Genomic DNA, 23,661 nt, shown 5'->3' with positions numbered 1-23,661 from the left:
CTTTAAATTGCTTGTTCAGTGAGGGTGGAAGACGAGTAAAAGACAGGCATTGACAGCTTGAATCCTGTCTATTCTGTGTGTCTTTACTTGTTGCCATTCTGTTTGCAAAATGAAATTAGTCTTTTTATGTTCCTGGGCCAGAGAGGATGTGCACCTGGTGATGTGGCTGGTAGACGTATTTTGTAATCCTAGCTAAGATTCTTCCAACAGTGGCACTTGTAATGCCTGCTTGTATTACACTGTGGTTTTTTTGTTCTGTTTTGTTTTTTTTTTTTATTATTTGATCTACCAGCTAAAATATCATCCAAGTGAAGCCCATTTCCTGCCTATTGGTTGAGACTGAGATTGAGACCTTTCTTTAGACCTCTGGTGTTTTGCTGTATTTTCTGTTCTTTTGTGATATCTTCAAGGTCAAAAATTAAACAAATCACTTTTACATCTAGGAAGATTATTCAGAATTATAATTAAAAGCATGAAAACTGTTGAAGGGGTATAATTAAATCTCATATTCTAGAGTTTAACCTTATTCAGTAATCAGGTGGTAAACCTGTGGAGAAGAGGGGGTTGTGGATTATCCCATACCTCTATTTGGAGAGCTCTTAAATCTCTGCAGACTTGTAGCCCCTGGCAGAAAGGGGCAACTGCCTTGTCACAGCATGAGTGATGTGACAATGCTTACCTGAACCATGCTGGGCTGCAAACTTACTTGCACACAGCTTGGATAGGTTTTATTTTTAAACCGCCCTGTTGAGTTGCGGAAAGGTCTCCTGTCTATCCAAGCTTCACAGTCAAGTAGTAAAAATGCAGCTCATCTTTGTTTATGTTTCCATTTAGCAGTGACCAAATAAATAGTTTTATTTAAACTTGTTCTCTGGATTCTCTTTTTCCAACTGGGTGCATCTTTCCACTGTTTCACTCTATAAAGCCTCTTGGCTCATCGGCTTCTAGTCTTGCTGTTGTCTCACTGCAAAAGGCTATCTTTCTGGCATTGATCAGATGTAAAACATTGAGTGTTTTACAGGTGTAGTTGCTTTTCTTTACTCAGTGTGCAGCCAGCTGTATTTTTATCTTCTGTACGTGCTCCTAGAAAGAACAGCTGACAGTGTCTACACGTGACTGTGGAGCTCTTCCATGAGAATCTGAGCAGCAAAGCATGGTGCAAGAAGGTGTTGAAAGACATGAGGGCAGCATTGCCTGCGAGGAGGATGTAGTCTGACACCTGCCACAGACTCTGGGTGCCAGCAGGGTCAGAGTGTGTTGTCAGCTGCAAGACATCATGAAGCATCAGATGACATTTTATGAAAGCCACAACTGTCTTGAACTCTCTCATGCAAAAATCTTCAAATGAGACTATTTTCCTTGTTCTGCAGTTTGATGTAAAAGTCAAATACTGATGATGTTGAGGACACAGTGATGCCTCCTGGAAAGGTTTTTTTCCTCTGTAGTGCTTTCCCAGGGAGTCATGTTGTAAAGTAGTGGGTTTGTGTAGTAAAGCAGCTCTGTGCTGTGTTTCCAAGACCTCTGGGCTTGAGGAAGCCAATGACACCATGGTGTGATGACTTGGTGGAGGGGTAATGTTTAAGGCCAGCAGAATGAGCCTGTGTGCTTCCTCATGGTGTTGTTGCTCCAGTTGCCCATTCTCATGTACTCTGTTGAGTTACAGCAAAGCAAACTGACTGCTGGGGACCCTCTGGGCCAGAGGGATACACCAGTTGTACATGCGTGGCTGGTGACTTCCTAAGTTCAGGCTTCAAGTTCTTAGGGCTGTTTTTCAGTATTTTTGCAGGAAAAAAAATGCTTTGGCAAAGATGACGTAGTGTTTTCCATTCACATCTCAGGGCCTGAGGGAAAATATTTTATTATTTCTCTCCAGTGAACATGAAATCAAACATTACAGTTTCTTTGCTTATCATTGAGACCTTGCATGAGAGACTTCTTCTAGAGCACCTTGTCTTGGGAGACATGTCTTGCATTCAGCACAGTATGTAGGGGAGTTACTTTGTTTGTAGCAGTTTGTCAAATGTCCCAGTCAATACACAAAAGTAGAACAATGTCTAATGTGAAGATTTGAGGCAACCAAGGGATAAGGAAAGGCACAGAGCAAAGAGAACAGTCAAAATACAACACCTTATGTGCTTCCCTCTTCCTCCCCTTCCTTTGCAGTATTTTACATGCTTTTGTTATCTATCAGCCTTGGCGTGGTCTGTCAGCTAAGTTTATATGGACAGCTTATTAAAAGTGGTCTATTAAGAAGGTTTGTATGTGAAAGCCTTTGCAAACTGACTCAGAAAAGACAGTATTATTTCTTCCACCTGCCTTCCTCACTTTTTCCCACAAGAATAAGGTGAACTGCTCAGATTTGTCCCAGCTTTTCAAGCTCAGTGACTGAGAAAATGAAAAGGAATCTAGCCTGAATTTCTTGCATAGAAATAGAAAAATCTGTCATTGTCCCTAGGACAGCCCATTCTGGAGTGCTGATAAACTGACTGTCAAGGCACTCATTACAGTGCAGGAGGAGTCCTTATTCTCTGCGTTGCAGGTGTGCTTGTGGCAGAGTTTGATGTTTGTACAAACAATTGAAAAATCTTGCCTTTTAACGTTCTTGTGGAGATCCATCTCAGATGGCAGTGGCTTTCTTGTACATATCTTAAAAGTAACAGAAAACATGGTTTAAGGCATCATTCTTCCAGTGGCTTTACAATGTAATCTCATTTTATCCCCCATACCTCCTGGTTTTCCTTTTCTTGACCTGAAAATAATGGGTAAAGTTGCAGAAACTGCATATGCTGTGCAAGTAATTTCTGTCAGGTATAAGATCACTAGAACAGTTCAGTAGTGATGCTCAGATTTAATAGAAAATACTGCACTGTTTATTGTTTTTTCCTTTTTTTTTTTTTTTTTCTTCTAAAAAAGAGAAGGGAGAGCACAATGAAATAAGAAGTATACTGAGGCTAATACATGTGTCAGTGCAGCCATGAGTCAGGAAGGGTCTGTACTGTATATGCCAGATAAAAAGTAGATCAAAGAAGAGGGGAGAGGCAAGAGATGGGAGAAACGCAAAATCAAGCATCCAAACGTTCTTTGTTGCTGAAAAGATGCAATAGGTGGCAAGAGAGAGATCTGTGTAATCAGAAGCAATTATTTCAAGGGAAATTTCTCTTGTTACCAAGAGTATTATTCCATGAAAAGAAATCAAATAAATAAAAGCACAAGAAGAAGTTGTCTAATTTGATCCTATTGTAGAGTGTAAACGTTGAATTACGTATGGCTATACATAGTAAGTAGTGCTTTTTGTGTGTATGGAGAGGAAGATACACGAACAGGTCAACGGCCTGCTCTCTTTACCTGTAAGCCTCCTCAGTTGCATACTGCCCTTCAAGGCTGTCCTGTCAATGGCAGCATTAGGGTTATGAACAAGAATTATGATCAGAAAACACTCACTGTGGGGAGATGCCATTTCGCATGCTCAGCAGAGCTGCCTGGGGTCATCGCAATTCCTCCCTAGTGCCAAAGCTATTGGCTCACAATTCAAGTGCTGCGGATTGCCCCAGGAGATATGACTTGGATGCCGATTACATACTCAGTCAGACTGAGCTGGTGCTGGAATAAATACATGCCAAACTATTCCTGGCACATTAATTTTAGGCGTAGAATCAGATATACCTCTTGCTATTTTTTTCCTCCCTGAAATGTTCACATTCTTGTATGTTAGTCCCTGAATTAAGAAGTAGCTAATATGGTACTTCTGAGACTAGCATTTAACTAAAATGTCAGATCTGATGGAGATCTCTGATGCATCTGAACACGCAGCAGAGAACTTGCAGAGTAAAAACAAAAATAGCATATTAGATTTGTTTGTAGTGTTCCCAAAAAAACCACAAACTTGAAAGAATTGTCATTTGTGGAGTGCTGGTGATAGACAATAGCTACAGTTCTGCCCCCAAGTATTTTATTTCCAAGTGATTAGATAATTTGTCTTCAGATTAGAATTGTTCATAAAATACAAAGTGGTATGTGATGCTTATTAATGTGATATTGAATATTCTATTAAATCTTCAAATATTCAGTCAAATTCATAAATGAGAAAGCCATGGCAGTCTGCCTATCACAGCGCTTAACCTGCATCATGCACACCATAGCACTGTGTCTGGTCTGCTGTTGAAGTTGTAAATTTTGATGATCTTAAACTGTATGTTTTAGCTGCTTGGTCAATCCTGATGTAAAGATTCTTTTTAAAAATTGGTAATTACTCTTGCTGTGTCAGAAATAAGAGCTGATTTACTAATTTTTCTAAGTTTGAGTTAAAGTTCTTATTGCATGAATCCCACTGGGTTTTAGCCTGATAGGTGAATGAAGCCTTCTTCTATTAAAGAATTTGTGCTATGTGTATCATGTTTACAGTTTCACTTGACTGAACAAATAAAAGTAAGTTTTTTATGACTTATTATAGGGCAGGCTTTAAGTTTTAAGGCTTTTGCACCTTTTAAAATTTTCAGTGCAATGCACAAACTTCCAATGGGCTTTTTTTTCTGCATTTGGTATATGCAAAGGCTATATTACTGCCTTCCTCCTCCACCTTTTCTTCTGTGTACAGCTGAGAGGTTTAGATCACATTTGGAAAAAATAGTGGGAAAGGCACACCAACTGATTCTTTCAGTCCTCAACATGGTCATTTCCACTTCTACATCTATAATTCAAAAGCGTTCCCCACACTGTTTGCATTTAGATGTCTGCAGGTAATCTGGTGGCCTGTCTTGCACTCAGCAGAGCACAAGGGGCAGCAGAGATGGGGAGAGGTTGTGAGCAGTGCTGCTGCCCAGACCTTGCCCTGCTCCCACTATGGCACTGGGCGAGGCCTCCACTGAGCTCATTAAACATGAGAATTAGCATGCTCTGCCCTGCAGTATGGCCTGATCTGGCAGCCTTTTTTCAGGTTTCCAGCGGTGTTAGTTTTGTGTTCGTCCGAGTGAAGACTGGCTTGTTTAGGATCTACCTTTGATGAAACTACTAATTCACTTAATGGTGAGTTTTTGGAGTACAGTAATCTGGGGCTCTTGGAAAGCCCCCATCATTTGCATACTGCTCCACCATGCTGTCTTCTGTGCGCTATCCGCATGAAGTCTGCAAGGAAATCTGTCTGGAGGTGGTTTGACTGGGAAGAGGTAGGAGGCTATCTACACTTAGCAGTGTCTCAGAAAACATTATAGCACCTCCTCCTACACAAATAATTACAGGACAATAAGGAAGTTACTAAATGAGAGGGGAAACATGCTCTTTGGAGGGCAGCATGTGATAATTTTCTGTTAAAGAATAGTTTCTTTAGCAGAATTGGCCTTGTGATGTCCGTAGTTGTGAACATGTTCACACTGTTTGGAGAGCTAGAAATATAATTACAGCTTACTTCTTCTTATTTCTTTACTTATCAACAGAGTATTGAGAATTTGAAATGCAGAATTAACTGATGTAATGTTCTAAGAGAAATGGGACTTGGTCTTTTTGTTTTCAGGAGGGAGTTGTAAAGAGACTGTGGGTACTTTTATGGACACTAAATGTATTGTGTTCATAAATAGAATAATGAGTAACCTAATCACATTTTTAGCTGAGCTTGCCCATCGTACTGTGATAATTGCAAGTTATCTTGGGCCTTAAAGCTAAGTAGATCCTTCCCCACCTTCCAATCTGTTTGATTTTAGAGGTGAGTTCCTTAGAGGAAGAAAGTAGCGCTTAGGTGAGGCACTGATCTTGGCCCAGTGTAGTGACCAGAAACACTTCCCCAGTGCAGGCACTGCCACAGTCGACAAGCTGCCTCTTAACAAGCAACTTGGAACAGTAACAGTGATTTGTCATGGTCATGGAGATTACTGGCAATGTCAACAGTTGTAGACTCCCCTTGGAGAAAATAGTAGCCATGTTCAAAGGTACAAAACAAAATGATCCTCAGGAGTATTTCATAGGTGCCAGAGGAGCAAGAGTAAGTAGTTGCTTAAAATTCTTTGTGAAAATTTTATTTGTTTATAGGGAGGACAAAAATCATTCTAGATCTGAAAGTGGGTCACTGGATATGGGATGCCATTTCCAGACTGATGGACTACCAGTTCTTTCTTCCTAGCTAAGAAGCTGGTTCAGACAGGTATTTTTTGATCAGTCTTCAGTGTAGTAGTAATCTGTGCAAACATTTTTCTTTCTTTCATTTACTTCTATTTGGACTCATGAGAAGGGGGGGAGGTGGGCCAGTTGACCTCCAGAGGTGTCTTCCAAACTCAACTCTTCTGTGATTCTCTGAAGAATAAACTCTCTGTTCTGTATTACACTGATGAAAAAACAGTTGCTTTGTGCTGGGCTTTGAATGTTTTGTACTTTGCCAGGTGCAGCTCTAGGCTGTGTCCTTTGATGCAGTAGCTGATGCGTCTGTTGTAGTTGTGCTATGACATTTGATGTGGATTAAGGTGCTCCAGCTGAGATGTTTTCCTTGAGAAGTGCAGAGTTCCACCTATGGCAGAAGTAGTATTAGAAACCATGTCTGGCAGAGATTGACAAAATATGACTTTGAAGTAGGTTTTAGTACAAAGTAGTTCTGCTCATGTTTGCAAGCAAACCATGCTAAAATCTTTGCATACTAATTACTGTGCACCTATCTGGTTTCTCAGCTTGTCCCTTTGTCACACAACTTTGTCTGCAATAACAGTCCTGATAAGGCATCACAGTGCAGATTCCTGATGCCGTGTCCCTAGGCACAGGACCAAGGTCTGAGTTATAGTTATTTGCAATTCTGATGGCTGGTCCAGGACTCACCTGGTGGCAGAGGGAAAATGGGCCTTTATCTCCTGCAGGAGGAGGGTGAGGATTGAGAAGGAGGCTGCCAGTCCTGGGAAGTAACAGGACAGGAAGGAAGCAAATGTTGCCTTTCCTTTTCTCATATTATCACCGAGGTCTTCAAGGCAGAATGGGATACAAGTGGAGAAGGAGTTTGTTGGAGGCAACAGAATTCGCAGAGAGGATGTGGACAGACTAGGGAGTAGATACCTGTTGGGGAAATTGTGATGGTGCTGTATTTGCAGAAGCATTTAAATTCTTGCGAAGTTAATAGTAATGTAGCAGATGTTGCTTTAACAGCTTCATTTTCTGTCACTCCTGCCACATTCTTTGCTTACATTCTCAAACATGATCAGAATACATTTTCTCTTATATCTCTGCCTGACTTACTGCTCCCTGATATTCAACAACTTCAATTTATCTGGTGTTAATATAATGCCAAAGCAATTTGGAATTCTATTCTCCTGAAAGAACATAAAGCAAAATGGGGTTCTGTCAGACATTGGGCCAGACATTCATGCACATAATTAAAATCATTCAAACATTCTGTGCTTAGAGTTGGGCTCTGGATTTGGACTTCATCGGTAACACCTCCCATTGAAAACCAAGGTTAATTCATCCCCATAGTTATCATTTGAAAGCATTAAAATGCTTACTTAACAGGTTAAAACAGTTGACTTTGGAAGATTTAACTGTCTGGATATAAAGTTGTTTGTGCACTATGAGCTGGAAAAAGATTTGATTTAAAAATCGGAATGATTTGTGTTCATGTTACTTCACAGACATTTCAAGTTTTTTTAATGGATTTATTTAGAAAATGTCTTAGTTTTGGTTTATGTCTCTCTTTCAATAGAAGCTTCAGGACTTTATGTACAAAAAGTGAAGTAGCTCTTCTGTTTTCACCACTTGAGAGGGAGTGATTCAGTTTGATTTATGTATGGGCTAGCTCGCCACCTACAGAATGCGGACTTATAAAATATTTTTTTCCTTACTTTCTGATCAGATAATTCACTTGCATAAACCCCAGATATTCTTACATATTAAAAAATACTCCTCTCATGTAGAGAAAGGTCCAGCTTTTTATTTTTAATGAAAATCCCAATTCCCATGCTGAGACCAAGTTAAAAGAATATGTGGTTGTTTGTGGGCTGGGACTCTGGGAAGAGCACCACTGCTCTAACTTTCCACTGAGATTTCCTGAGCCTTTAGAAAACCAAAAGGTAGGCATGATCCTGCTGGTGCCGCTGACGATCTTGCCTGAAAAGCTTGGCTAATTTATGGGCAGTGTAGGAACACGCAGGTGGGGAGTTGCAGAAATCCCGAGTGACTCTTGGAGGTTGAGATGGGGGAACAAGAGTGTGGATGACCTTCCTCACCAGGTACCTGTACCTTTAGCTAACCATGGCAGTTTGGGTTGTTGTGACCATGGAAATTGGGCAGGTGAGACCTGGAAGGTGGCCATCTCAGTCCCTGCAGGCTTCTTAATTCAGACACAGAACAAAACAAAAGTTTTGGGGATTGAAGCAAGAAATCTCCCTGGTCTCTCTGCAAAGGGACAGTTTTATGCTTCCCAGTTCCTCTTCACCAGATCTAACTTGCATGGGGCTGTCTGTGCATCTTTAACTGGTTTACCAAGGAACATCTGCACGGTGCTTGGAGAGCCGAGCTGTTTCTCATAGGGTTTTAACAGAGATTATGAGGCTTGAAAGAGATTTTATGGGTAGCAGAGTGTTATCTGTACACATTACATTATAACTTAATGTGATCAGATATGTAGCCAGTGGGCCTATGTAGACAAGAATGGGTCATCCATGTACTCTTGTTCTCACTCTGACTTGTTCATTATCTGGATTTTTGCATTACCTGAGGTAGTGTCTGTCTCTCTTCCCATGCCTTTGGATCATGGAGTGCCAAGTGTGTATAGGCGGCTAATCCCTGTGACCGTCGGTTGGTGCCAGGGGTACACAACTCGTGGTGAAGAACAGCTCATAAGTGAGGCAGTTACCTGTGGGAAAGCTGAGTCACTGCACCACCTATAATCTCTTTTTTTTTTTTTATCAGTTGTTTTTGTTTACTCTCCTGGGTAATCTTTTTATCAAACAAAGCTTGTATCACTGAAACAGTTTGAATGCTAAAAGTAACTGGGCTGTGAAGTCTGAATTGCATTGCTCTTGGCAGCATCTTTTGACCTCCTGAGATGTGATGTGGCTTTGATGGAGAGAACAATGCTCAGCCATCTTAAAAAGAAGGTGAAACACAATATTAAGGTGCACCAACTCTAGTGTTCATGACTAGATTTTGCTATTCCTTGAAATCAATCACAGTGTGGTTATGTAAAGATTCACAGGGCTTTTTCCTTGTTTGATTGATTTTTAAGGCCAAACAAGATGGTGAGAACAGATCAAATGAGTTGGTGAGAACATCTGCATTGGTCTCATGTGTACCAGAGGTCATGGAATTTGTCCTAAATGTTCTCCACAACATTCAGGAAACGTTGTGATCTGCTGTCAGTCACTGTAGAGCCCTTACTGACAAGGATGTTTTCAAAAAAGTTAGGCTGCACCACATGTAACATTTCAACAATAGTCACTAAGGAATGTCATCTAAACATAGGAAGACAACAGCAAGTAAAGCTTTTAATGACACTGAAAGCAGTAGTAAAAGACTCCACTTCCAATAGCTGTTGGAAAACTCTCAGCGCAGAGACAAGAGGTGCTTGAGATCTATGTGAGAAGGGGAAGAGAGTAAAACATGCCAAAAACTGTGAAACTTTGCTTCTATCTGTGGTTTTTCAGTGACTTCAGGGTGTGATTGCTGCTGTCAGGAGCACATTGGGCAGCACTGTTCGATTCCGTACCACTATTTTAGGTGCTGTTTACCAAGCTGTTATTTTCGAGGAATGGCCAGAGCTGACAGTGAGGCAAGTGGAGGGCAGAGCAAAGTTCAGCTATGCTTGCTGGCTTTATGAATGATACGTTAAAGCTTAGCCACCAAAAATGGTAGCTTTGCTGTGCCTCTATGTAAATCTCTGTGGGACTGAAGAAATGATTCTGAACTGAAATGCACTCTCCCTGAGGGACTTTTTTTCAGCACTGAGCCAAATTATTTTTTAAATGGGGGGTTTAGCCCTTCAGGGAAGCCATAAATATGTCCATAGCTGAGCTGTAGTGGATTATATATTCCTGATTGTCCTCTTATGGGAATTCAGAAAAGAAAACAGGAGACTGTTCTCCCTAGTACAAGTAGTAGCAGCTGTTTCCTTGCAATCTAAGTGATACTGCACATTTTACTCTTGAATATCTAAACAGTGTTTAGCCACATCTGAGTTAATGAAAATTTAATGTCTCAGTGATTGCAACTGACCACTTTTATTTTTTGGATCATGGCTGGTGCAGACATTTTAAGTGTCTCTTGATAATCGCCTCTAAGGTTGAGAGACAAGAAAATAATCTTTTTTTTTTTTTTTTTTTTTTTTTTTAATCTTGGGAGAGGAGGGGAATAAACAGACACAAAATAATTTACATTGGAAGGTAGCTCCAGAAGTCATATGGTCCACCCCCTGCTTGAAAGAGAGCTAACTCCAAATTAGATGAGGCTTTTAAGCCAGGCGTTGAGAATCAGGGATAGAGTCCAGCCCTGACGGACTCCCGCTCCAGGGCTTAACAGGTCTTATGGGGAACTTGGTTTTTCCTTATGTCAGAGTGAACAAGTCTTTTTCTGAAGATCTGCTTTGTAGCCAGTTCATTCCCCCAGCTCTGCTACTGAATGGGGTTGTCTGTCCCGGGTCCATCTTGCCTTTGAACTTCTTAAGGTTCCTGTCATCCAGCTTCTCTGCTGTGCTGAAGTTTCTCTGAATACCAACTTTCCCCTCCAGAGCATTAACCTCATCCCTCATCTTGGTTTCACCTGCAAATTTGCTGAGGTTGCTCCCCATCATATTGTCTCTGTCACTGATGAAGATGTTAAACAATTGGCTTGTAATCAGCTGCAAGTCAGACTTTAACCTTCAGCCACTACCTTCTGAGCCTGATGGTCCAGGCAGTTTTTCACATACCTTACAGTGTGCTTGTCTAGTCGCTGTCTTCCCAGTTAGTCTGCAAGCATATTAAGTGAAACTGTGTTAAAAGTAACAGATGAAGTAAAAGGAAAATTTTGTTTTCCCCAAAGCCAATCATTGTTCCTAGAAGACAATCGGGTTGGTCAGTCATGATTTGATCTTCCTATGTCCATGGTAGCTGTTCACAGTCACATCTTAACTGTTCATAAGGTGGAAATGGTTTCCATGAGGACTTGCTCTGTGATCTTCCCTGAGAGACTGTTGTTTCCTGGACTGTCCTGCTTTCCCATTTTGAAGATGAGTGTAACTTTTGCCTCCTCCAATCAACAGACCTGTCAAAGGTGAGAGAGGGCAGCCTTACCGTGACCTTGGCCAGTGCCTTCTGCATGTTCATATAAATCCTGTGTTTTCCTCTCTACTTATATGTGCCTAATCTACGTAAGTAGTCCTTAACTCAGCCATCTTTTACTAATGACCAGCAGTCTGAAAAAGAGAAAGTACTAGGCAGAGAGACATGGGGTGGTTGAGAGCAGACTTGTCAGTGAAGACTAAGTCAAAGAAGATAACCAAGTACTTTGGCAGTTTTCCTGTCCTGCGTTATAAGGTTTCCTGCCCTGTTAAATAGTGGGCCAGCATTCTCCTTGCTCCCTTTTGCTACTGACAAATCTGCAGGAGCTTTCTGTTGCCTTTCCCATCCCTTGTAGGTTTCCCGTCCCTTGCAGGAACTCCAGCCAAGCTGCACCCTTCCTATCTCCCTCCCTGTATGCCTCCTCTGTTCCTCCCAGGCGGCCTATCCCTGCTTACACCTTCTGTACATGGCTTTTTAAATTTGAGCTCAGGAGTTACCCATTCAACCAAACCTGGCCTCCTGACTTAACTCCGTGTTTTCTTGCACACTGTTCATATGCTTTAGAGAGGTTGTCTTTCAAGTTCAACCATTTCTCCTGAGTCTCTTGGAATTTAGGGTAATTATACCACAGTCTACCACTTCCCGATTTCCTGAAGAAGCTAAGACTGGTGCTCTGAAATCCAGGATCTTTAGTCTGCTATTTGCCCTCCTCACTTTCCTGAGTATTTTAAATCTTTATGTCACCTCATAGTCACTCTGGCTAAGGCTGCCGTCAGCCTTCATGTCCCTGGCCATTTCTTCCTTAATTCGTACCATGTCTAGCAGTGCACCTTGTCTACTTAAAGGAGTGCCTGCAGAAGAAAAGTCTTCGATGCTCTCCAGATTGCCTGTGGCCTGCTGTTCTGCTCTTCCAGCAAATGTCTCAAAGTTCCCCATGAAAACAAGTGCTGCAATTATGAGGCATCTTCCAGATGTTTAAAAAAGGCTTTGTCCGCTTTCCTGTTCTTGACTGGACAGTGTGTAGCATATGCATACCATGCTTACCCCTTGTTCGCCATTCCCCTGATCCTGATCCACAAGTCTTCCTTGATTCCTTGGATCAGTGATATGGTATGTTGTTGAAATAGTCGGAAAACAGTGTGCAGTATTTTAAGAAAGTGCTAAACACTTAGTAAACTAGTGAGAAAATATGTTTGCACACAAGAGAAGTATCCTCCTCTTTGTGTGGCTTGGGATCAGTCAGTTCCCCTCTCTTTGCTACCCTGTGTCTCAGATTTTGAAGTCTCTGGTAGACTGCCCCATACCTCAGGTCAGTGTGTCCTCTGCCCTACTGTAATAAAGATAGCTGGTGTGCAAGCACTGCTACCTTCCAAAGATAGCAGGCATCACTGCATTAGTATTTCTGTGTGCACCCCGCATCCTGTCTTTATGGGCGCTGAGATTCGGATACAAAGCACCTGCAAGTCAGCTTCCCAGTGGCAAAGTAGTATGGAAGAGTCTCCATGCTCCAGAGCAAGGTTGGAAGGAAACCTGGTTCCTAAAAACAAGTCTATGTTTGTACAGGATTCTCTCATTATGAGGAACATAGTGATTTTCCATGACAGTGAAAAAGATCATACTCTAATTTGCTCTGCCAAATGTAAGGATTTTTGAATTTCTACAAGTTTCATGAGTAAGCTGGTTAGAACAACAGCACAGGATGAAGGCAAGAGGAAATGTAGATGAGTGCATGATGAAAATAAATATTAAAATGACCTGTTCAAATTACTTATATGTGTGAAAAGACAAAACTTTTGCTGTATTTTTTGAATCAGGCAGAATCTTTACATACTCTTGAATAGCTGACATATGCTTTTTGTTTTGTCAACCGAGTTAAGTCAAGCCTTATTTTCTTTTTGTAGTATTTAACAGTACTTCCTTGTTCAGGTCACAAAACATAGAGGTTCTCAGTGCACTTTGGACTTTTCTCTGTAACTTGCACATAGGAATCCTCATTTTTAGGCTCAAATATGTGTATGAAGACCTTAATTAAGAAAAAATATTTTTATGAACTATCTTGCTTGTAATGTTCAGTTGTTTGTGTCTGTGGCATTCCCAGCCCCCACCACTCTCTTCTCTGTGTTTTGCATTACTAGTATCTAAAAGCTACCTGCTGACAAGTTGTTCACCTTAGTTTTCTGCTCTGAGAACTGTGCTGCCTCTCTCAAATAGTTTTAAGTAGTATTTGTCACTGTATTACATACTGACCATGGTGGTCAAGTTTAGCTACCTCTTCTGTAACTTAAGGTTGCCTGTGTCTGTAGATTAGACAATAAAGGGCAAACGGTTTAATTAATCTTAATACCATTTTGAGCCTACTGCTGTAATCAGTTGATCATGTTTATACATGTACTTAGGATGACATAAAATCCTACTGAAATAAAAAGGACTTCAGCGGACAAGCAAGATCCATTGCTTGCTAATATCAGTAGTTAGGCTTGTTTTAAACAAGACTGGATTTGCTTTGATTTCTAGATTAGTACAGGTTACATTGAGCAGAACATTTAATGTATCTCATTGATTTTCCCAGTAATACTGTTGAAACACAAATCACTGCTCTAATCATTTATTTTACCATTAAAATTCTGTATGTAGATCTGGTCCCCTGGGATATCAGTGTGTAACCAGATACTCCATGATCTAATCAGGTTCTGCAAAGAATATGCAATCACTTCAGCACTTAGCAGTAGAAAGCTTCATCAGAATGAAAAATTTATCTAATATTTAAAGTAAAATGCAGTTCAAAGAGACAACCATGAAAAGTAGGGGTGTACGAAATTTTAAGACTTTTCTCAGATTAAACAAAGCCAAATCCAAGCCACAGCCTAAGATGATTTGTCGTGACTCTTTTTGTTAAAGAAGAAAATGTTATAGCTGTCATTTCAGTTTATAGCATTTGTTCCAGTTTGGTTAGAATAGCATTGCCATCAGAAATGCCTGACTAGCAGGATTTCATTAATGTGATATTTACTTGCCACTGCATGCATGCTTTGGAAAATAATTTTTAAAAGCACCTACAAAAGCATCAGTATCAGGAAAGACTTGTGCTCTGAACGTATTCTGATGCTAGGATTTGGATCTCTGAGGGCCTAGTGCTTCATTCCATTTCAGAAATAAAAGGCCTGCTGACCTTGAAGGAGTTTTGCAAGCTGTATGACATAGACTGAGGAGCAGACTCACTGGCCATAGCAAGTCTGACCAGAAGCATCCCCTCCACCTGGGACAGTGGGTTTGTAGCTCTCACTGCAGCCAGACTGTGTTTCTGTATAAACTGCCAGATTTCACTACCAGGTATTCAGAAGGCTAGTGGTAGACAAGGGCAATGAGCATCTCCTAGGGTCCGCTCATCTCTCCATAAAGAAAGACGAAGTTCCTTACAGAGGAATGATCATGTGTTTTCAGATGTCCTTAGCTTTATCAGCTGTTTTCATGTAAATGTCTAAATGCTGAACAAAATAAGTTGTTGTTTTTTTGTTTTATGGTTTTGTAGCTTTTTTCTTTTTTTTTTTAGTGGACATACCTTATGATGGAGAATTTTGCATAGTATCTTACATATTTGTATTCAACTTTATGTAGTGGAAAATGATAACTTCTGTACATCAGTATGTTAAGTGATGCGTCTCGTTCTTGTCAAGAGCATGCAGTGGAGTTTCTGTATTTTATCAGTGGAATGCAATGCTATCTCTGGCTCTATCTGTTCTTATGTAGCAAAGGAAAGCAAAGAATTTTAGAGGTAAATTTAAGAAGGAAAACAGCATTCAGTAATCTTATTGATGACCAGATAAGACTTGAATTATAAAGAAAAGGTCAGAAAGGTTACATGTCCTTGGCATTTTTCAACTCATATTTTAGCTAGCTTTAAAAGTATGTGTGGGATGTTGTTAGTTTGGTTTGAGTTTTTTTCTTTGGTTCTGCAAACTAGACAGTGCACCATTCAGTGTGCAGGGCCAGACTCTCCTCTTCTTGTTGGCTCTAGGGATTTATAATGTGACTAGCTTTGCTGGAGTTACACAAGGATTGCTCTGACATTCAGAGCCCACTGACTTCAGTGAGCTTAAAGGCCTGAGTAAGGGCTGGAAGAGAGCGAGGGAGTGCCCAGACAAGCAGTGAAACAGGCATTACGTTTCCTTCAAGATCCTGCAAGGTGCTGATGGGGTAAATGCTGCCAAATAAATGCAATATATTAAGAAAAAGGGCAGGGGAGGAGTCTGTTGGTGTTGGTACACGTCAGAAAATTATGTTTATTAAGAAAGAATCACTAATGACTTTTAATATATGAATACAATATTGATCATTTTCCTCTGTTGTGTTTTTAGGCTCTCATGACTCATTTAGCTTCTACATTGATGAAGCCTCTCCAGTTGGGCCTGAACAGCCAGAGACGGTCCAGAATTTTGTGTCTGTTTTTGGGACGGTGGCTAAGAAGCTGATGAGGAAGTGGTTGGCTACACAAACCATGAACTTCACCAGCCAGCTGGGGGCAGGTATACGGTATTTTGATCTTAGAATTTCCACCAAGCCCAGAGACCCAGACAATGAACTCTACTTTGCTCATGGTTTATTCAGTGCCAAAGTCAAGGAGGGTCTGGAAGAGATCAATGCATTTCTCATTGACCACCCAAAAGAAGTGGTCTTCTTGGACTTTAATCACTTCTATGGGATGCAGAAATACCATCATGAAAAGCTTGTCCAAATGCTCAGAGACACATACGGAAACAAAATGTGTCCTGCTATATTTGCCCATGAAGTCAGCCTCCAGTACCTGTGGGAAAAGGAACACCAAGTGCTGGTGTTCTACCACAGTCCAGTGGCTCTCGAGGTACCATTTCTTTGGCCAGGCCAGATGATGCCAGCTCCCTGGGCAAACACAACAGATCCAGAAAAACTGATTCAATTCCTCCAGGCATCAATCACCGAAAGAAGAAAGAAGGGCTCCTTTTTTATATCTCAAGTAGTGCTGACGCCAAAGGCTAGTACAGTGGTGAAAGGGGTTGCTAGTGGTCTCAGAGAAACGATCACAGAAAGGTAAGTTTCTGGGAGGTAACGTGTTGACTATGCTGGATGTGTGTGTTGGTAATGCTGCTTTTCTAATTCCTTTTAAAGAAACGCCAGCAGATGTGTTTCTTCCATGCTATTTTGGGTTAGTCAGAACTTGGGCATAATCCTAAAATATTTAAAGAGAAACACATTGAAGGAGAAGATTTTGTATCTTGAAAGAAAATCTGACCCTAAAGCCTAATGAGATCTTACAGGATTGGCTTAGCCTTTTTTTTTTTTTTTTATGGAATGCAGGTTTTTCCATTTGTTTTATTTTTCAAATGTGATTTCTTACCATATGCACTGAACATCTTGCCTCAGATTTCCTTACTAGGTGTGGACAAATCTATCTGAATGATCTAGATCATTTAAGTTTTTATTTATGCATCAGGCTTCAGGTATTGGGCTTTTTTTTTTTTTTTTTTTTCATTTTGGCTCATCAGAAAAGCCCGACACTGCAGAATTTGCATCCTTAACTACCTTTACACACCTTAAGGGTAAGTGGCTTTTCCTTCTGCATACCATCACACATTATATCAAAGGTATCAGGACATCATTAGAGAGAATTTGCCTTCTAGCAGGTCTTCATTTATCATACAGGAAAGAAACTGCAGACCGTTGTAGAGGCTCTGTACTTGGAATACTGTGTGACAGGCCATTAGTTGTTACATCACAAAAAAAGCCATCTGTGCAAGACATGCATTATTTATACCATTCTGACTTTGATAAATCACAGCCAATTTTCAGCTTAAAGGCATGTATGTATGACTGTGTTCTTGACAACTTGGTAGGAAACATGAAATTTAATGCCAAGACACAAGAGCTTTTTTTTCCCCCTTATAAGAAAGAAGGGTTGCAGAGTGTAAAAAATTTATAATGGAGGTCAGTGGCCTGATAATGTTCTGCTCTGCATGGATGTGCCTGTGTCAGGAAGGTCTGTTGGGAACACTGCCCTCTTCTATGAGGTAAATGATGCAGTGTCTGTGACACTGCAACCTGCAAAGAAAACATGCCTCATTTTTGGGAAAGGTTGAGCCATTTTTATGGCAGCTTTCCAAAGCAACTGTTAACTTGAAAAAAGAGGGAAAAACTTTACCTGAAATGATAAAACACTGACACAGAAGGTTTTATAAGCAGGGGAATATGGTTCAGAAGTGCTTGTATGACTGCACTTGCAGCTGCTTGTATATCCTCCACATATGTTTTTACAGGCTCCATTGGACTTGGGATCTGCCTTTCTGCTGGGTCTGAAGAGCACTTCTCTGTACTGAAATACTACTTCATTGATGGATTTACTGTTAAACACTCACCTTGTTGTTCAGGGATTTGTTTTCCCTGGTAAACATCTTTCTGAGTGTTCTTTTAGAACATTAAGTAGCACAAACTATCAGGTTCTTCTTAAAACTCACTACATCAATAAAATAGGCATTTAAAAACCTTCTCTTGTTCTCTGGCTCATAATGTGCTTCCTTGAAGCTGTTTGGAAAAATAAAAACTTCAAGTGAATTCTGGATGTGTTTGGCTGAGCTCTGAATGACTTGAGCCTTTGAACTCTTAGTATGCCTTTCTCTACTGTAAATTTCAAGATGATACGTAACTTGAAATGTCAGTAAATAATTGTGCAGGAATACCTGTAAATGTTGTTTCTCCAAATTGCAACTGAGATTTTTCACATGAGCCACAAGCGTGTAATCATGTCGGCTGCATGAGCACTTTTTTCCTTCTTTATATAATTCTTTTAACCCTTGCAAAAGAAATGGACCTTTAAAATTATGTCCAAAGCTGATATTTAGTCTTCCAACTGTGGCATCTCATTTTGAATTTTTATTTGTATTTTTATTACAAAAATACACTTCAGGAAGACACAGGCTTTGAATGTGTATTAATCTACATGGAAACTGAGCTTGTATATTGAGTTAACTGCTCTAAAAGTAAACATGAAGTATTCTCAACTGCTTGTCACTTGATGATGATCCTGAAAAAAAAAAAAAAAAAAAAAAAAGATGAACAATTAAAGGACGAAGCACAATTAGTAAAATTTACAGAATTCTCTTCAATCTTGCTGCATTAATGTTTTAGTAACTTAAAAGTATATGATCTTTACTAAAGGAGCTGGGGCTTATGTTCCATCTGGGCTGTGTTTGCTACTTTGAACCATATTGTAATTATTTATAAAGAGATTATTCTGTCCTTTCCAGAGTAAATACACAGATCAAATCCCATTATTGTGTCCAGGTAGATAACATATGTGCTTTTGTTGCCCGTTGGTGCATAGATTTATATATATTATATTATTTTCTGCTTATTAATAACTGCTGGAAAAGAGCTTTACATTAAGAATGCAGTATCATGCTTTCGGTGGCAGTTTTTTAACCATGATTGGGTGGGGTTTTTCCTGCACATTGAACATTGAAATATCTGAATGCAAATGTGTAATAAGGTTGAATTTTTCAAATAATGCTGATGTGGGATTTTTTCTCCCTAAATTAAGTGCTACTTTTAAGAAATTTTTCTTTGCCATAAAACCTGTAATTGTCTCTTTTTTCGACCATCTGTACAGTGGCCGTTTTCATTTACATATTGACTTAATTATGAAAATATGGCAAAGTTTAGATCTTTTCGGATCCAATAAAACATCCCAGGTTTTGATCTCTGAAGTTACTTGTTACTCATGAGATTATTTATGATTTGAAGAGCAGAGGACACCTTAGAGGGAGAATTTGGTTTCTCTCAGTTGCAGCATCCATCAGAGCAGAAAAACTGAAGACACTGCAGCAGTGCATGTTCCTTTCTGCTGCTTTGTAGCTTACGTTGTGGCTCCTTAGCCAAGATGGTTGGTTTCATAGCTTTTCATCATGGCTGCTTCTGGTGGTGGATGTTCACATATTCAAATTGCAGTAGAGCGGTCTCTTAAGGTGATAATTTCAGAAGGAGAAGTGATGTTTTTCTCAACCTGTTCCCCACAGCACAGATATGCGAGATGGGAAGTGATGGTAACCTTGATTAAAAACACCAGTTTCATGCTTCTAATACTGAGTTCAGTAGACCAGGACTGTTTTTTACTGATAGTGATTGCTCACAGGCTTTGCTGTCATCACAGGTAATGCTCTGTGGGACAATAATTTGAAAGAAGGAGAAATTACAAAGTCATCAAGCTTTCTATCCTGCACAAATACAAGAGGGAAAACCCTTTCTCATAAGCTTTTCCTAGGACCTCAGTTCAGCATTACAAAACTTTGTAACGCAGCTTTCATCTTCATTACTCGAATAAGGAGAATCGTTCACTTGCGTGCACATTATGTTTCTTGGATTTGATGAAAAACTTTGAGGGCTAACAATATGTTTTCAGGCTTAACATTCTGTCATGCACAGTTTAGATGCCAAGAAATACACTTTGATTAGCAAATAGTACATACCAAATGAATTAAATTCTCTCTGCTTATTGAATTAACTTCACAGTGAGACAGCTGCCTTTAGTATATCTGAAAGGCAGTTGTGAGACAACCTTTTGATGAGTGTAGAGCTGTTCTTCATAGTAATCGAGTTTGTTTTCTGATTTGCAGTAAAATTTGTAATTTTATCTCTGACACTGGAGACAAGCATGATATTCTCTTTATTGTCTCTGAGGTTGAATAATACAGAAGAAGAAGAATAGATTGCCTTCAGAGGATGCAAAAACCCTGTGGTACTTTTAAAGCTTTCAAGAAATAGAAAATAAACACATACCCAGCCAATTGTCACTTGATTTCCAAATTAATCTTAAAGGATAATGTTCCCTGTAGCTCATATGTCACTAAATCCTTGCCTACCATGCTAAATCTTCCCCCTTAGCAACCAAAGCAAATAAAAAAAAAAAATAAATAAAAATCCTACACATGAGAACGAACCTTTGAAGTGGAGGCAGAGCAGCCATACTACTAACCAAAAGGGTGGTAAGTAGCCCACAGAAGCTGTCTGGAGAAAAGCCATCTTTGGGTGCAGTCATAAAGTAAGCAGGGTCAGATTTAGCTAGCAAATAGGTGGATATTATATGAAAAATAATCCCTGAAATTGCAAGAAGTGGGAATTTTGAGTCGGTTACTGTGGGTGCACTACTCCAAGTGATAGCTCAGCCAACTGAATTTTTGAGTTTCTGTGTTGCTGGAACAGTGGGATTTGATGATATTTTGATCCACACTTGGTACTGTCTGATGCCATTCTTAAACTGTTTTATGTGAAAAAGAAAAACAACAGAAATGGCAACTGTGGCAATTGTAGTTTGCTAATTTTCTGGGCATGCTTCCTGCTTGTAACCTTGATGTCCATCTCCATTATGGGTTGCAGGAGAGCAGTGGGCTCTGATGAGCTGGTTTGGGTTTAGGACTTGGCAACCTCATGGCAGCACAGGTGGTATGTGAGCTCTTTAAATGTTGAGAGGCAACTGTGAACTTGATCCCTCACCAATGTGTATGATACAAGCACACTTGTCCCTCACTGCGTTAGACTTTTGGAGGTGGCTTTTTTTTTTTTTGCTTTTTTTTTTTTTACCCCAGAAGGCACAAACTATCATTCTGGTATATTACTATGCAATTCTGAAGTACTCTGGGGAATACAGCCAAATCCTTAGTATTTCTGTTCTTCCTCAAAGTATCTTTAATTACTTTTCTAGTCTTTCCACACAAGAGGCAGTCTCTGTGTTTGCGCACAGGGGAGCACAGGGAGACCTTGGTTTCATCTGAAGCGTCTAGATGCCACGTCAACAGGCCTGTGCAGTAGAATTCCAAATGGGCTGTGTGTGTTCAGGCTGATTTTTCTGGCAGACATTTTAGTGGCATTTCATCATCAGAGCATCTGTCTGCACAAGGATTTTAGTATCATGTTCCCTTGGGAAGTGCTGGGTGGTTGTGTCTAATGGCTTTGGTGATGAACATGGAATAGTATTAAAATGCCACAAAATACAAGAGCACAGGATATTTAATAACTTTGTTAGGGAAAAGTATTTATCTACATACCTATTTGTAGCCTGTGGGATTTAGTCCAGAAAGGAAGTTGGCATGGTGATCACCAGCTCTGTGAGCACCAGCATTATCAGTGGCATAGCTTTGGGGTGTTTGAGGTAGTTGGCTTAGTGTCTTCTGGTTGGGAGTAGGGGTTCTCACAGTCTTCCTTTATTTTGCCCGCTTGTAACTTTTATTGTGTTATGCACCAAAACACCTGCTTGCAGTCACAGTATATGCTGTGTGACTACTTGTAAATGCATTTTATGTGATCCGACCATCACACTCTGAGCACAGTCTGACCCTGCATATACAGAAAGCAGCAAGTGTTTTTCATCATGAAAAGGAAATGTCCATTCCCATAGTCCTGATGCTGTAAGCTGCCACTAATGTCTACTTGTCTCAAAAATTTCATGCTTCAATCTGAACAGCTGCTGTAGTAAAATTGCAAATGGCTCATTAAGTCAGTGGGTTTTCTTTGTTCTTTCTGACATTACTTAGATCACTAAGGAAACTCTACAGCTAATAGATGCTAACAAGTGCTGACCCTAGGGGAAATTCATTTGTCGATGCTGGGCCTAGGTCTGCCTAGCTGCTTTTACCTCATTGTGAAGGGGACGGTTCCCTGATGGGTTGGTCATTCTCCTCTTCATTTATAAGGTACAAAATGAGCACAGAGATTTACACAAACAAGCCTTTTCAGATTTACTCACAAGGTGGCTTTCAAGCTGATAATGACTTTGTGTAATACAAAGACATTTAATACAAACTCAAGTAAATACAAACTCAGTAGGTATGACAACATCCATCTCTCTATGTTTTATTAGCAATTAAATGCTTCAAACTATTGCCTTCAGGACTAAATGAGTAGAGTAGATATATAGGCACATCCTTGTCAATTTTTAAGCAGAGAACTGGACAGTCCTGGACTAACATCCAGTCACTATGTGTTTTTAATCTTGTGTAGCTGTTCCATGGTCCTGGAGTGGTAGGATGAGGATAGAATTTGTCAAAAAATTCCTGCTAACTCTTAAAACTGTTGCATGTGTTGTATCATTCCTGATAGATTTGGGCAATTTTTAACATCCTCCAAAGCCTTACAGGGCTTTCAATTGAAATATAGGGAAAATGCATCCACACTCTCCCTAGAGAAGTCACTGGCATATCCCAAATGTCAGCAGTGGCTATCTCCACTTGGATGGCAGGCTAAGGAAACCTTGGCTACAGAAAGCCTCTGGGGTCCATTGTCAGAAGGTATAGCAAGCCTGCAATTGATTTTATTAAATGCTTCCCTGTACTTACAAACAAGTAGCCTTTGTGGACTAAATGAGCAGTTATGAATGTAGGCTATAGCCAGAGTTCTGTTGGGGCAAAGCATCCAGAGGAAGCAGTAAGGGATCTTGGCACCCTGGTGCCACATCTGTACCAAAGAAACGGGTGGAACAGGGGGAGTGGAAAAGGACTTGTAAATATGGAAGGCAGCCAGGCCAAAGGTGTTGGTGATGTAACACCTTCTGTATGATGCAGAACTTCCATTGGGTGTAAAAATGCCCATGGTTTTCTTCCATTAAAACCAAGATGATAAAGTTTGTTCCCTAGGAATTCAGTAAAGTCTGTGGGTGTGCAATGCAATTCTTTTTGAGGGAGCCACTGTCTTTGGGAAAGATGCTGGTTTGATACAATATAAAGCTTATTTTTATTTCTTTTGTTCTTAAAGTCTGGAAATGTTTAACCTCATTTTATTGATCTTTTTCTCTAAAACTTTACTCCTAGGCAGATGTTTCATAATTCCATTTTTATTCCAGGATTTAATTTTTATTTTTTGGGGGGGCGGGGAGGAAGTCTAAGATATAAACTTCATGTAGCCTAAGATAATAATAAGACTTTGTCTATAATTATAATGATAGCATTTCATGTATTGTCCCAGGCTGTGCAGTTACTTCAACAAAGCGCAACCGATTATAGTAAAAGTGCTTTCAGTATTTATCTCAGACACTAATAAAAATAATATAAGACATGTCTTTAAGACACTGAATGATCATACTGTGGGATTTGACCTTTGTCAGGATTTTAATATTGTAGCTGTTGATCTGAGAGTTTTTGTAACTAAGCAACTGTCATCCAAAATGTATTATATCATAAAATAGTATTAAGATATGAAGGAGTCTGAGAGATGAGAGTGGGGTAGGAACCATGGTGAGATGCAGGCACTTTTCCACTGATTTTTTTTTTTTTTTCTGAGCTATAGCACAAAGGAGGAACCTTATCAGCATTTGTTTCATGGTGGGGTATTGAAACCTGCTTGACTTTTCAAACAGAGCTATGATGCTCTCAGTTGTGCCAGCAAGCACTGTTGTATAGTAAATCAAGAATTAAATCAGATCTTGGAT

At 40.0% G+C, this 23,661-nt stretch overlaps 1 protein-coding gene across 1 annotated transcript in view; it reads left to right on the top strand.

Moving 5' to 3' along the window:
• Positions 1-23,661, top strand: part of PLCXD3 (phosphatidylinositol specific phospholipase C X domain containing 3) — a 91,068-nt gene that overhangs the window by 41,644 nt on the left and 25,763 nt on the right. Inside the window, exon 2 of the mRNA XM_042804868.1 lies at positions 15,575-16,283. Within this exon, the coding sequence (XP_042660802.1) occupies positions 15,575-16,283 (709 nt within the window). The remainder of the gene's footprint in view (positions 1-15,574; positions 16,284-23,661) is intronic.

Source organism: Tyto alba, unplaced genomic scaffold (genome assembly GCF_018691265.1).
Source record: "Tyto alba isolate M040663 unplaced genomic scaffold, T.alba_DEE_v4.0 Super-Scaffold_42, whole genome shotgun sequence".
In the NCBI taxonomy this organism is placed as follows: domain Eukaryota; kingdom Metazoa; phylum Chordata; class Aves; order Strigiformes; family Tytonidae; genus Tyto; species Tyto alba.
The sequence above is the reverse complement of the archived record's forward strand: the minus strand, read 5'-3'. Positions and strand labels throughout refer to the sequence as shown.